Raw genomic sequence first — 15,786 nt, 5'->3', positions numbered from 1 at the left:
CAAACTTTTTGGTGTTCGATTAAAATTTCCTTGTGCTGAACCACAAGCAGTTCCTCTCCTTCACTCTGTCCCAAAGGGCTTGCTATAGTTAAGATGAGGACACTAAGCAAGTGAGCATGTTATCAGTCTATTAGTTTAATACTTGCACCTTCTGCTAGATGTGTACGAATAGGAAGAATTGAGTCAAAGYTGAACAAAGAATTACAACACTGTTGGAATTTGGCCTGGAATCACATCCATGTGATGCTACCTTAACTCCAGTATGGTTAGCCTGGTATAGCTGGCAGTAAGTTATTACATCTTGTGCTAAGTGCTAGAAATAGCATAGCCCTTTTTCTCATTTTGCAACTGTTTTGTTGTGTTTTAAGGTTGAATTTGTTTAGTATTGCTCTCTGGATACTATACAATCAGCTTCCAATACTATCTGAATGCTCCAACTTGTAATACTCTGTGGAAGTGAAGTCTGTTTGAGAAGGAATTTGAGTTCCTTTTTGTGTCAAAATGCATGTAAAATTGTTATCTAATAATGCTAGATTTTATAATCTGAGTAATTGCTGTTAAGAAATTGGATTGTGTTTCTTCAGGCATTCCCCACAAAACCTACTGCTGTAAGTTGCCCCACTGAGATTAGTAGGGTCAGGCCTTGCRTATGCTCCGCTGTAGTATTTGTCCAGCGGCATTTGTTTTTCAGCAGCTGGTGGTGGTGACACAGAGGTGCTGGATTGGTCACTGGCCTTGTTACAACTTGAAATATGGAACTGTGATTTTTGGCAAGCTGGACATGAAGGGAATGTGCACCTTTCACATCACAGTTTAAAGACTATGCCAGGAAATGTTTATTGAGAAGCATTCAAGGTGAGCAACCGTTTACTGTAGTTTGTGACCGTATCACAATTATCTTAACATTAACACATATGAAGGTGTTGCAACTCGACTACTAGCTGGGGAAATCATGGGGATTCTGCTGCAAGAGACTCGCGTCACAGCATTTTCTGGCATAACAAAATGTACATAGCCAGCTAACGCTTGGCAACGGGAAGGGTGAAGTTCTTTCCTGAGGTGCGGGAAGGGAACGTGCCCCACCCCAGCAATGCTGTCTCAGTTTCAAAAGAGCCACTTTTTGAGACTTCTTAAAGTTTTCTGGTAAATCAGGGTGCTGCACAGAGCAATTAGAGACTAGACCTAAAGAAAGAAATGTCTAATCCTTATTTTTAGCACCTTGCATTTTACAAGTGCATCCCACACACTGAATGAAGTAGATAAGTAAATACAATTAAAGACAGGGAAATGTAGGCATAAAATAAATCATTTTCTCATAATCAGACAGTAGGCTTGTATTAGAGCTAGATGAGAAGCAAAGAGGTTGCAGCCCGAAAGCCAACTGTCTCTTGAAGCAGTTGCCCTTGATTGCAGCTAGATCTCAAGTTAGGGATCACAATACACTTTGAGAAGAAAGGAGCAGTTTATTTTCTTCCCTTGAAATGAACTTGTCTGTTTTGCATCCAGAAGTGTGATATTTACAGTTTAATCATTCTCTGATGTACCTAACAATGAGGGGCTCTTAATTCTTAAATTCTTTGAAACATGTTGGTTTTCATAGATAGGCTACATCTGCTGTGCAAACATCAACAGATTTATTTTAAATATCTTACATAAGGAAACCTTTCTTGAGAATCTCTGTGTATGTAATACATGGGCATTATCACTCTGTAAAACAGATGATGATTTTAAGATAGGCACTCACATTCATAAAATCTTGATTTTTGTTTTTTAATCCCATCAAGGGACAAAGCATAACAATGATTTATAAGGATTTTTGATCCCTGCTGTGCATAAGCAGTGCAGCCAAACTTTAATTTTTGGTAGGCAGAGACCTCTGCTGGAAGTTGTTCAGTACTTCAAGAAAATACAGATTTCTGTTAACAATCAGAACAGAGCTTGGAAGATTCTCCTGGTGAGAAAGGTCAGAGGCTGAAGAAGGGCTACAGGAATGGCAGCAGAGATGGTCTTCATGTGGCCTTTCTCTCTGGCATTTCTGTGAGAGCTCAATGGCTCTCTTGAAAGRAAATACACAACCTAACTTGGATCCGCACATGAGTAGAGCAGTGACAACACTTTTGGATTGCCTCTGGCCAAAAGTGGTYGGATCCAGCACTGTCACAGCAGCATGACCACGGCTTTGCCCAACAGGCATGCAGGAGATGCATGTTTGGCTAATGCAGGTGATCCTAAGGGCAAGTTTAGCAGGGATAAGAAAGTCCTGCTGAATAAGTTCATCTGGCAAGTACACCAAGGCAGGAGCACCAACGTGTGCTAGGCAGCTTCAGAACCATTAACTGCATCAATTAATGACCAGCAAAATGTTGCAGCCACCATCCCTGTGCCAGTCTGTCTTGCAGAAGCTTCCTGATTGATATTTTCTTTTACTAATATTTGCAGTGCTTTTGGGTGCACTGGTATAGCAAGCGGTACACTGCCAGTTTCTCATCTCAGGGCAGGCTATATACATTTAAAGCAGGATTTGACCCAATGGCTTTTCCCATTAGGCTGCAGATTGGGGTAGCTGTCAGGAACATCAGTTTTCAAACTGCTCCCCCTTTCTGAAAAGGAAAGAAGTTCTGCTCTGGGCAGCAGCAGTGGCTGCAACCTCCAAAGCTCCTGAGATTCATTTAGGGTCCACCAGGCATAATCCTAAAGAGTCCCAGGTTTGTCTCCTGACAATAGAATTCAAGCTCAAAAATAAAAGAATAGTTCTCACAAAAACTGCAGTTCATACGAATGTGTTGTTATTTTCTCCCCAAATCCATGATAAGCCAGCACACTAAAGTCCATATGTCTGGAGGCATCTGAATTCTTTGAAGCCGATCAGCTGGTCAGTCTGGTGGTCTAGCATGGTACGCAGTTACAAACAGTACAATCAATATTGGACTAAATTATGCTATAAAAGGGTCCTCATGCAAAGTTCATTAGTCGATGGAAAGATTCCTACTGACTTCGAGTTTTTGATTGTGCTCAGGGTATCTCCACCAGCTACATAATATGCATGTATAGTAGATGACTTCTTAACACAGCCTCTCTATCCTTTTATAACAGCAGCTTTCCCTGTGTTACTCTAAGCAGAGTGTAGCTGGTGGCCAAGTGCACAAGGGCTGGTAGAGAAGTTTTCAGTGCGATTGACAGTCTGACAAACTTCTTGGAGGGGTTGGGATGTTAACTTTTAAACTAAACCTTCCTAGTGAACTTCACATTTTTCTTGGAAGAATTTGTCAAACCTTTTGGTTTGTGCTCAAGCCTAATTTAGAAGTCCTTGTTTTGTAGTATTTTATGGTTCTGTCTGCTAATGTTTCTTTCAGTTAATTTTCATACAGAAATATTCCAGCTCCTGTCAACCCAAACAGTTAGTGCTGAACACTCATGGACTAGTTGAGTTCATACACTTCTTTGCTTGAAGGAATATACAGAGTCCCATAGTCCCAGATTTTTTGATTAAAGAAATCGGATAATCTTGGCCTAAAGCTCTTTCACCCAGCACCGCACCCAAAAGCCCAGCCTCTATATGTAACTGCTTGTTCAAAATTCCTTTTCTGTGAGTTTTCATGTTCTGCTGCTTCTTATTTGAAGCTGTCTCTTTTCCATGTTTTGCCTCTTCTTATTTGAATATGTTTCCTTCCCGTAGACAAACCTCTTCTCACACCAATCCTAGACRTACCTTTGGAATTTCTAGGCTGTTTGGCCTTTGACTTTTTTTTTTTTTTTTGGGGGGGGGGAGAAACTGTTTTACAACCTTTGTCTTACACAAAAAGCCCACCAGTTACCATTGACCTACCCATTTCAACGATATTTAAGAGGCAGAGGATCCATCTCAGAAACCTCCTTTCTAAAGAGTCAATTTTTTTTTTTTTTTTTTTTGCCTACAATAACAGCACCATTTTTCTGTGGTAAATAGAATATATAACCTTAGATTACTTAAAATACGCAGCCACATTTATACAGATCAGTTTCCCTCATGTGCCCAAACAAATCAAATATATTTTACATTGTTTACTATTGATTATAAATGAAATTAGCATCATGATAACCTTTGCTATCATATTGGACCTGCATTGCCCATCAGTTTTTCCAGATGCAGGCTTTTTTCATAACCTGGATGTTTCAAGTTTCTGCAACAAACGTTTGTCCCAGATACAGGCTCCAYGGCGCTAGGTGGAGAGCGAGCAAAGATGTGCAGAGCAAAGAGAAGGTTTCCGATTCGTCTRTGCACTCCACTGTAACATTTCCAAGCACTGTGCACACACTTAGCTTTGTATTGCTCGTCCCAGGGATYACGACAGTCTGCATTGACATTTTATATTACTTAGGCTCTCTGGTGGTCATTTTAATGTAGAACGAGAAAAAGGTATATGAATAAGGCATTCTGAGCGCTTTGCTTCCGTGTCGTCCTAAGAAACATTCTAAAAGGTCTAGTGATCCAAACTGAAAATAATTTGTACAGTTTGCAATAGAAATTGGCCATACAAGCAATGTTCATAAAGAAATATATGGCCAGCTTTTGGGATMGTCAGTACAAAGCTGCAAACTGACTCCATTATTTCATAGAGAATCAAACACTGAGCAAAAGTTTATTTACATTACTGTGCTCAACCCTGATGAAATAACTGAGATAACAGCTGAAAGGAAAGTCTGGCCTATCAAATGTTTTAAAATACCTGGTTGTTATTAGTATTTTTACAATGCTAAAACTGTATGACAGGTAGGGAAAACAGGAGTTACAGTACATGCATTTCTGCAAACAGGCTAATTTTAGAGAATGGCAAGGTTAGTTTCCTTTCACACTGAGAAATAAGAGGATTAGAAGTACAATGGAGAGCAAGAGTTTTTGGAAAGTCTGCTTTAGAGGCCAGGTTAAAAGCATTTTTAAGTTATAAGCAATCACTAAAGTGAATAAGAAAAAATGTATAGATGCATTTTAGAATTGTAGAGGTTTTGGCAAGCAAGTGAGAAGCCCTTTCCTCATAGTGTCATCTGTTTTTACTTTTACACTGAAGCAGCCCAGTGGGATCCTTTTAAATAGTACAGGAGCCCCCAAATGGGCCTCCCTGTCTTCTAGAGCAAAACCCACCAAAACTTAGAAAAAAAGCTGTCTAGCTAAATAGCAAGAGCCATGTGTCAAAAGTGCATACACGTGTGCAATAACATAGAACGCAGTTCTGTGATTTCTGTAGATTCTACAGATTAGAAGTGAAACCACAATTTTGTCACCATATTGAAACCTTCTTCTAGATGAAGAAATCARACTAACCAACAAACAAAAGCCCAGCCCTGAGACTAACCAACCTTAAATACATTAACATTTTTAAAGCAAATTCACCCCCAACAGAGCTTTTAGCCCAAAAAGGGAAGACTCCACTGAATGCAGTAGAGATTCAGCTTATTGACATTGCACAGGCGCATTCGGATAATATGGTGACACAGTGTCGAGAAATAACGCCTTCTGTCTCTTCAAGTAAGAACTTTAGTTTGCCTCGATGGGATTTGTCATATGGAGATGTCTCTACCGCTCCATTCATTTTATCCAGTCATTTATTTTTGAGGTTTATGTGGGGCAGTAGTGTGATTCAGTCAGTATAGGGATAGACAGTAACAGTAAAGCTCTGGGCCGTTGGAGCAACCCAACATAACCCAGATTCCCATCAATTGTAGTAGTAACACCTAGATAGGTGCTAGTTTGGCTTCTGCCCGTTACTGTAACAGCAGCTCCCGGCACTACTGCCTGTTTTGTGGCAGAGCCGGAGCCGAGCACGCTGCGTTGGGGGCAGCGGCCCCTGAAATCCTAGCAGCAGATTGCATTCCCCAAGCCTGGAGACAAGTGTTYAGGTGCTCAAAGCCTTCGTTTTTTAGGGCTTAAAGCACAAGCTCTTGGTGCTTTACAAATCACTTTTTCTACCAAATAAAGGAGCTTGTAGGGGGACTTCCCTAAAAAGGCAAGAAAGAAATGGAACGTTTGTCCTTAATGCAAACTGGAGGGGTTGCTGGCAGAGGAAAGACACTGAGAGCATCTAAGCTGTGGCCAAAAAACTGAGGTAGTTAAAAGAGAGGGTGCAGCAATATACCTGCTTCTACTAATACTTCCCTCTCTGCAAACTGCTATGAGCGACTGCACATAAACATTTTTATTATCATRTCACATGATGGTGCTGCATTGACGATGATAAATTTCCTGGCAAATGTTAGCGTAGAAAAGGCAAACATATGGCAGAGTGATCTACTGATGAGACAGCTATTTGGACCTCCGCCCGGCCCTTCAAGGATTCCCAGGATCAGTAAGAACCAGTAGGTTCATTATCRTGTGTGTGTGTGTGCATGTGCGAGAGAGAGAATGAGTTCGTAATTCAATGAAATAAAGGAATGGGTATGTAACATATTCCTGATGTCTCAAATTTTACATCTGCTTTGTATGCCTATGCTTCACTGATACAGTTTTACATGATATGTGTATACAGTTTAAGTAACATTTAATCTTCCAGTTTTTCATTAATAGTCTGTAAATAGTGTTTATAAGACTAAAATTCTGTCTGGAGAACTCAGTTACGGCATCTTGCTGGTCTCGCAAGTGGGCAGTCAAAATTAATGGAGTTACACACTCAGCAGACTTGCATGAATGTATTTCCTTTCATTGCTTTGTGCCATAAAGGACTGGGTACACAGAGCCAAATTATTCCCTGTATTGGTGTCAGCGAAGCTGCACCAAGAGCGTTTGGTCCATTGACCTTTGTTACGAAGCCAATTATTGAATTACAATTATTGTAAACTACACATTTGCTGAGAAGCGAATTCCTTACTTTAATCTGTATATTCTTTGTCACTTTATTAACTTTGGGAAATGAAAACAAAACGGAATTGTTTTTCACCTGTTCATTTAGARTCCTATTGTTGAAACAAAAACAAAAAAATTGCACCAAGTCTGTATACTGGCCAGTCCTAGAGGTAAAGCAGCTCCTGTTTTCAACGACAGAATAGCCTGCTCTTCCTGGTTTGTGTTACYGGCCTGAATCATGCATGTTCATATCCCTTGTTAACCATGTTAACGTTAGGTTATGTGGACATCACTATTATCCAGGTCAGTGGTTTGTATTGATTTGAGTCCTGCTCTGCTCTGGTGGATGTGATGTCTCCACGCAGGTCCCTGAGTTCCCAGGGCAAAGTAAAAAGTGTCCTGGGAGGCTGGTGGTGGGCAGAGGAGGGCAATGCACGAGGAGGCAGCTCACAGCCTGTTTCAATTCCATGTGCAGGCAGAATGTGCAGTTGCTGCCTGAGACTTGGCCTTCACATACATGTAAGGAAAGTGGATTTTCCCCTGTTGTCAGGGTCCAAAATGGCACGTAGGTGCAGAGCTAGACCAGCCCTGGCTCTCTGCTCCARTCGAGGCTTGCAGGGCGGCACAGTTTGACGGGAGGTCTGCGGTGTCTAAACAGAGGCACCGTTTCTTGCCTTGCTACTGCTGTGGTGTGATCCGTCACCCAGCGGTTCACTGGTGATCACCAGAGGACCAAAAGCAGGTGGCAGTGTTGGAACTTCCTCTCCTCTGCAGGCAGCATGGGATGCTGGCACCAGCAGACTGACTTATCTTCACCGGGCCAGCGCCTGCCCAAGGCTGAAAGCTCTCCGACCCCATGGAGGTGCAGAGGGAGGATGCAATGCAACCAATTAATACAAGTATTAGGTGAATGGACAGAAGATCTGGTAGCACATTCAGTCCCCAAGCCCCTGCTCATGTCTGGGTAGGCAACATACCCTTCCAAAGTTTCAGTGGGAGGTTTGCCTGGGTAAGACAGGAGCATCKAGTCCAACGGGAAAGACAGCCTATAAATACCTGTCCATTATAAGACTATCATTGCCAATTCTGTTTGGATGCTTCATCTCATAATATTCTCTTTGACTTTCCTAATACTAACCAGCCTAAATATTTTATGCGTGTCTTCCAGCAGTATACTAAGCCCCTTGCTGCTACGCAGTGAAGATGGGTATCATTTTTCTGTTTATTCTGAAACACTGTAGTTCTCTGAACAACTCCGGGAAGGTTTGAACTAGTATTTATGCTTTATAAAATAGCATCCACGTAATTGTAACTGAAAGCTAAAGAAGAAAATAAGGAAGTGGCCAAAAGCAAGCCATTTCCTTACCAGGTGATTACATTCTAATTAAAGAGTAATGTTGTCACTTCTCTAGAAATATCTGCATTTCCTGTTTATAATAATTTTTCTGTAAATCTGTTAGGATATGTATTTATTATTTAGAAATATTTCTATCATCTTTGTAACTTACCAAGATTTTACATTTTAGCAACTGAGTTTCTCAGTGATATGAATCAGGAGCAACTTCATTTTATCCAGAGTAAATAAATTGGCATAAACAGTGGCAGATAACAGGCCCTTTGACTTCTAAGAGACCTAGTGCATATTGGCTCTTTGCTCGTAAGTGCAGTAGTCCTGATTTATTGTTATTCTATTTATTATTTATAAACATATAACTTTCCAAACTTGGAAAAAGAAAACCATGCCTGCTTTGAAGAGTGCAATGTGAAGGAAAACAAAGCCACACGATGGGGAAAGGGATACATTATACAGCAAAGGGATCAGTGAAAGGCCGGGCAAAGTTGCATTAATTATGAGTTATAATTTTAATTATTATTGAGCACACTAACTTCCTCTCCTCCCCCACAACCTATCTGTGACCTTTTGTTCTCACCCTATATACCACTTTTTTTCCGGAGTCTACATTCCTGGGCTAACCCTCTCTCTTTAGGGAGGTGGAATACCTAATCAGCTGTCCTTTGTGTCCAGGGGGAGGATGCAGTTTTGGAAAAGGAATCCAAAAGATAATGAGGTTGTGATTCCTGAGAAGCAGCATATGAAGGAGATGTCACGAGCAGGGAGTGTAGGCAGCATATCTCTGAGAGACAAATAGGTGAGTAGGATATTAGGTCTGACACGGCTGATGGAGAAAAATTCGACATGTGGCTGCCATATGACAAGATGTAAGTAGGAAGGGGCAGCCTCACAGGCCATTGCCAGAAACATGATCTGGAGGCAGTGGGTATGAGGAATGTGTGAAGAAATGTGCTTTTTGAGAAGTTCTCATGGAAGCCAGCTGGACCAAGTWCTTGCATTGCGTGGGGTGGTCTCCGGATYTGTCGGAGCAGCCCAGCAAGACCACCTTGCAGGCAGGCGGCAGTGGTTCAGACCATGCATGGCAGTGGGCTCAGTGGCTTTGGTCTCTCCTGGCCTCCACTCACTCCCTGGAAAGGACAGGAGCGGCGGCATGGGCTACGTACCCACAGCCCCTGCAGCCCCGCTCCTCCTCCTTCTCCTTTGGTAATCAGAGAGGGAGAGAAAATCACCTGCCACAKTCTCTGCCTGGCCCGTGGTGGCTTTCTTCCCCTGCAGCTCCTCAGGTTGAGTCTCATCCCTCCCCACCACCCCTCCCATCCATGCCCATTGCCACCCCGGCACCCATCGTGCTCTTCAACCTCAGCTCACCACAATCACACAGCCCCGAGGACTATTCTCCATCCCCTCCACCCCAGTACCGTCCCCATCCTTACCCCACGCCTCTCTGAGCACTGCTGTCTCCAGGAGTCGGGGGGATAAGGCAGGGAAGGCGAGAAGGAAGCAGCAGGATGCTCAGTCCAGTGAAGCTGCTATGTAAAACACAGATATGGCTGGAAGGAGCCTTCTCTGAGTGACTCCTGAGCACGGCAAAGTGATTATAGAGAACTGCCATGGACTCCAAGGCATTGCCTCGCATGGACAGGAGAAAGAGGATGTGAGGATGGGGAAGCTAGGAAAGAATATGTAGCAGTGACCCTCAGAGAAAAGTGCCTGCACCAAAAAAAGAAAAAAGTTGCTCTTTAAAATGGAAAAAGAAGGATCACAAGATTTGGACATGGCCTTGGTAAGAGAGGAGGGAGCTGTGGATAAGACCCATTTTATAGATTTGAGTCATGGACAGGTTGGTGATGTTGACCATGGGAATAGAGAATGAGGGTGTGGAGAAAGTTTGAGAGGTGACATCATGGGAAAAGTGCTGAGAGTTTTTCTGCTGACTTCAGCAGAGTCAGGATGACATTCTGGTAGTTCCGTTCAGATTCTGTTAAATTCATGCTGATAGCACGGTATCCAGGAAGAAACACCTGACTGGATTATTGATTATTATTAATTCAGTATTTTTACTGCAATAGCACCTAAGCACCACTCTGTGTCATGACAGATGAGATTCAGAACGTGGGTTCTGGAGTTGTGAATTCTAGATCAATAGGTGAAATCAAACATCAAACCACTGTTCCTCAGAGTTTTATGGTACAAAACAGTCACAATCTCTGCATGCTAATCACATTATTTCTTTGTTTCCCAGCTTCTGGCGCTGTCATTCAGATGACATAAAAGTGAAGTTACAAAGCTCCTTAAATAAATATGTTCTGCTGTCCATGTCGGGATGTAATTATTCACTAAGTCACATTCCAAAAGGCACTTTGATGAATGTACCAGAGGGCATGTGAGAGAAAACCTTTTCCCCAGTATTTATGAGGGGAAACTATGATGGGGTAAGTGTCATGAATCTGGCACTAAATTTATTGTGCCTGTCAACTCTCAACATATTTCTCACCCAATAAATTTCTGAGGCTTTAGGTGACACATTTTAAATATTTCTCCAGAAAAGAAATGTCTGTTGCAGGTTTTCTATCCTAGGYATTATGGCTTTATAACTTTAGAGATGAGTTTGTCACCTGGTCATTTTAAGAGGCATTTTATAGATTAGTATATCAAATGCAGATGAGAAGTCATTAGTTTTATTGTAATGAACAATGTCTCTACCAAACAGTTAAAAGAACGGGAACAACAAAGTGAATGAAGACTGTGCAACTCCTGTCCTACAAGATGACAGATAATTAGTGCATGGTAGTGGAAAGTACTAAATTTTGATGTGTGTTCCTCAACAAATGGCTTCTAAAGTCTCTTACAGGCCAAAAGAGCAAATTCAAAGAGTGAAGCTGCAAAGTCAAGTAGCCAAAAGTTGGGAAATACTTGGGTTAAGGTTGCTGGTGCAACTTTAATGCTGCTCTCTTCTTGGGAGGCTTGTGATACAATCTTTAATAATCTTTTTCTGGGTTTGTTTTTCTTCCCCCACAGCAAAGCTCAGGCTGGTCATTACTTAGAGACTCTAATAGGTCCTAGAGAAGACTGATACCTTTGAACGCATTGTCCAGGCTTTGATTTGAGCCCATGTTATCTGGCAGCATAGTGGTGGACCATTAGGTTTTGTATGGAGAAGTCACCATCAGAGATTGAGATGTATTTAGCCAGTGAATTCTATTAGATAACGTGCGGGTTTCCTTGATGTATTGTAAGATAGTCTCAAGACTTTGTGTTCTTACACTTGTGGCTGCCTTTTCCTCTGTCTCCTAATCCCTTTCTGCTTTCCTCATGTCCTTCCCAGCCTTTAGCTCCCTTCCAGCTTTTCCCTGCTCTCTCTCTGCGTGCAGGTCTGGCCCCTTGCCTCTGCTATACTGTCTGGATGCTAGTGGGGAAACAGCCGTTTCTTCCCCTCGTGAGCATTGCTTCCCAGTAATCTCTAGTCATGAGCTGAATCAAATTCACCTTAGCCTAGAGCATGTTTAGTCCAGACAGAACATCTGAGACTTGTTTATCAAACCTCTATTGCCTGTGTATGAATGCTTTTCAGACTCTTGCAACTTGGCTACGTTTACATGGATTTTCAAAGGATAATGAAAGGCACCTGTCAGTTTAATAGTTTTACACTTATTTCTTCTACTCTCATTCTCAGAAATGACTGGAACCTCTTTATTTCTAAGGAAGATTTAATTTTTAGGCACACAGTCATCATGGAAAATTTAAATTCTAATGGTTAAAATTTGACAAATATATAAGCAACTGAAAACAAAGGTATGAACTGGAAATTGTTAAGCGGCATTAACTATAGGCATCTTTTGGCTGTGGTACCTAGGATGCATAGCGTTAGGTGAAACTGCTGATAGCAGTGCATAGTCGCTAATACCGTTTCCATCCCATACAAATCTTCCCAGCTAATAAAGGAAAGCTCCCAACCGCACAGGAAGTTAATTTTAACTGAAGTGCTACAATCTTTTCTGCCTCTAGGATATGCACTCACACCTCTGCAACATGTAAAGCAATCACCTTAAAGATTGTCTAATTTAATATGATTAGGAGATTGCTCTAGTGTATAACATAAGAAGATTCATGAAACCGAGTATATATAACTTGCTCCAGCTATGATACACACACACACCCTTCTCCCTCCTAAGCTTATTACAGAGAAGGTTTGAGATTCCCTGGTGAGCTTCTTATCTCCACTAATTAAGAATATCCTGATGGGCATGGTAAGTGCCTTTCTGTGCACGTTGGGGTGGACATATAACATCATGGACTCTTTCTGCCTGACGTGAGGTAGTTCTGTAATTGCAGACAGTGCTCTCAGACATGTCTTGCACAGGGGAATGGCTCAGTTGTGACTCAGAACAATTTCCTATTAAAATATTTAACAGACAAGCACTAACTTATTGTGGACATAAGCAAAATACGAATCATCCTAATCATCTCTGACACATTTTTCTGTACAGGAAAAGGAAATGCAGAAGGAAAGACAATTATATCAGCTACAGATAGATACATTAAAAAAATTACTAATTTTTTTGGTATCTTACTGCAAGGTTGATTATTCAAGTGGTTGTGCTGTGGCATGTGTATGGCTTGATCTCAGAAGGAATTTAAGTGGGGAGGGCAAAAATTATAAGAAGGCCAGGGGCAGAATTTTGGAGGCAAATGTAATAATTTGTGTGACTTGTATATATGGAATATAGGAACATCTCACAAAATAGCAAGTGCAAGATAGCAGCATGAACAGGGTCCACAGACAAGACAGTCCACATACAAATGTCCAACTTGTGTGTGCAAAAATGTGATCATGGAATATTTCATGCAAAACTTCTGTATGTTTAAAATTTAATTCATGACTTTGGAAGGTGCTTTTAAAATTAGGCTTTTTATGCCCACATGCTCTTTTCTTAAGGATTGAGCCACACTCTGTTGAATCAATTGAATTCTTTTGCTATGAAAATTTTCAACCAGGTATGCTGCTATATTTTCTGCTCATATTAAGGGGGGGAGGGAGAATAATCAGCACTGGCCTAAAGCTTCTCAGTAGCTTAAGAATACTATTTCCTGAGAATTCTTGGGAAAGCAAAATGCAGTAGTGTGCTGGTGGCTTCAGAACAGTTACCTCAGACACCATCTGTCCAGTGTGACTCACAGCTTCGTCACTGACCGCGCTCCAGGCCCTGCCACCTCTCCGCATGGTCCTGTTGGGCTTCTGCCTTGACTCCTGACCCCTGCTAGTACTCATCTATACCGCCCTGCCTAGAAAATACAACACCTCTGACTGATGGGAGGAGAAATGAGGGAGAAGCTGGTGGTATTGCTTTGGGGAGCGTAGGTGGATGGTAGCTGGGAAAGCCATGCTCCATCGCTGCTGTGGGTCTCCCTCGCTCACGGACATGGGTTTGCTGCCTCGGCACAGGTTGTTGCTTTGTCTACGCCTGAAGCGGGCCCAGCTGTGACTTCTGTAGTCTTAGGACCTGGCCTGATGTGTTAGCAAGCCCTCCACCACCACCACACTTATGATCTGAAACTGCTCCTGAACTGTTTGGGAGAAACACTCTTCACTCCTCTTTCCCATTTTCTCTGTGTGTAAGAGGTAGTTAAATCCTCTTAGTAATAGCATAAGAGAAGGAAATAGAATATATGTGACAGCAGAACTGCCTTTAAGCAGAAGGTCTCAGGTTTTGTACGCTGGTATGGGTGGCTGACAGCATTAAGCACACTAAGAAGCTGTTTGTGCTAAGGTGGTTTTCTGTGTTGTTAATATGTGTGGAGTATTTTATTTCCTTTTTCATTTATCAGCAGGAAAATTTGCTGCTTCCCATCCTTTTCCAGGACCTTAACTATGGCTTGTTGGAGGAACYGTTCACAAAGTGTGTTTAAGAGTTGCCTTAAACTCTCAAACTCTTAAACTGTGTCTTAAACTCTCAAGATCTGGGCAAAGATGAGCAGAATTCTTAAGTTGGCAGCTCATTTACCCATTGCAGCCTACACACAAGAGAAAAAGAGAGCTGCATCCTTGCATTGTGTCCATGGGATGAGTTTCCTCTGGAGCTCTAATAAGTGACTATCTCCACTAAAGACTAGAAACCTTATTTGTTCACTGCATTCTCCACAGACACCAGTGCTGGGACACTGGCAAAAATGTGGATGTTTTGAGGAGATGTTTTAGTTTAGGATCTAGTCAGTTTGAATTTTGCTGTTGTGACATTAGCAATACATGGTTGTATGTATGTGTATATAAACTGTAGAGTTTCCTTTGAGGAGAAATGGGAATACATCCTCCTCCTTTCTGATTTAAGGTCACCAAGTATGCTACTAGAGAGCTGCATTAATACCTGTAAATGGAAAGCAAACACTGTAAACAAGAGAAAAGCCCCTCCTCTCTGCTAAGTATTGTGGAGATAAGACTGGTTTGGAGAGGTAATAGAGGTATGGGAGGTAATAAACAACAAATAAAATTATCCTGGACAGATTCAAATCAGAGACCGCAGCCCCTACAGTCAGAGATTTTGTATTAAAATTTTCTGAAGGGAATTTAAACTGAAATGAGGTATAAATTTAAAAGGATGCTAAACCCCATCTGATGTGAAAGTGAAAGTGAGGTGGTTGCCACCTGTCTGTAGCAGAGGTGGCTGGGCGACTGGTGGCACCAGCACTGATCTAGGTAGCTCAGGAGCGCATAACCACGTTGTGCACGGTGTGGGCTAATCATCTAAATTTTTATTCAGCTCATGGATAGGTGTTTTTTTTTTTCCCATAGTTACTCTGCTATCGATAGCTGATCTAATGACCGTACAGCAATGCTTCCCCTTGCAGAGAAGGCAGAAATCCATACCCTATTTTATGAGTGGATGTCCCAAGGATGATCTCCGCAGGTGCTCCCAAGGGCTACGTTTGGGTGCCACCACCACGGCTGTTGGCACCACCAGCAGCCCCAGTCCTGGCCCTGCCCCAGCCCCAGTGCAGGTGCTCGAAGAGGCGTTTTGGTCTCTCCRCTATCAGCTGCCCCTACAGCAGTAACGCTCCCTAGGGCCACCCGTTCCTCCCCGACGTGACCCACYGCCTGCAGCCCCCAGCTGCCCCAGGGTGCCCAGCCAGCACCGCCTGCGCGTACCCAAAGCGGCTGGCTCAGGTCCGCGGGAGCGAGTCCCGGGCTGGGGGAACCGCTGCTGCCGTCTTAACCAAACCTGGGGGAAAACATTGCCTGAACATCCCCGCTCACGACCCGGATTGCCAGTGCTCCCCTCGTTTGCTCCTCCAGACGTTACAGCACAATAAATACCAGTAACTAGCGATTTCTGAACGCTGCAATTTAGCTGGTACCAACTGCAAGGTACAAACAGCAGTGCCTGGGTTTCRGGTCTGTGACTGCGCGGCGCTTCCCTCCGCAGCGGCGCTGTTAAAAACGGCGCGTRTGGCGAGGCCCGGGCCCGGGCGTGCTCTGCGGGCAGGCCCTCGCCCGGCACTTAGGCGCATCCCAGGCCCGGGCCTTCCTGGCGCGGGAAGGCGGACGCGGGTGCGATTTTCACGGCGTCTGAGCTGCGGCGCTGGCGGGGAGAAGCCGGGTGCGGCTCTGGCGGGAGCCCGCAGC

At 43.0% G+C, this 15,786-nt stretch overlaps 1 protein-coding gene across 1 annotated transcript in view; it reads left to right on the top strand.

The window, feature by feature from the left end:
• The first annotated feature begins 10,564 nt into the window (after positions 1–10,564).
• HDGFL3 (HDGF like 3) overlaps positions 10,565–15,786 on the top strand; it is a 45,591-nt gene continuing 40,369 nt past the window's right edge. The window contains exon 1 of the mRNA XM_026060485.1: positions 10,565–10,600. Coding sequence (XP_025916270.1) covers positions 10,580–10,600 — 21 coding nt within the window. The 5' untranslated portion in view covers positions 10,565–10,579. The remainder of the gene's footprint in view (positions 10,601–15,786) is intronic.

This window comes from Apteryx rowi, unplaced genomic scaffold, assembly GCF_003343035.1.
Source record: "Apteryx rowi isolate R43461 unplaced genomic scaffold, aptRow1 scaffold_17, whole genome shotgun sequence".
Taxonomy (NCBI): domain Eukaryota; kingdom Metazoa; phylum Chordata; class Aves; order Apterygiformes; family Apterygidae; genus Apteryx; species Apteryx rowi.
Note: the sequence above shows the minus strand (reverse complement) of the source record. Positions and strands in the feature narration are given on the sequence as shown.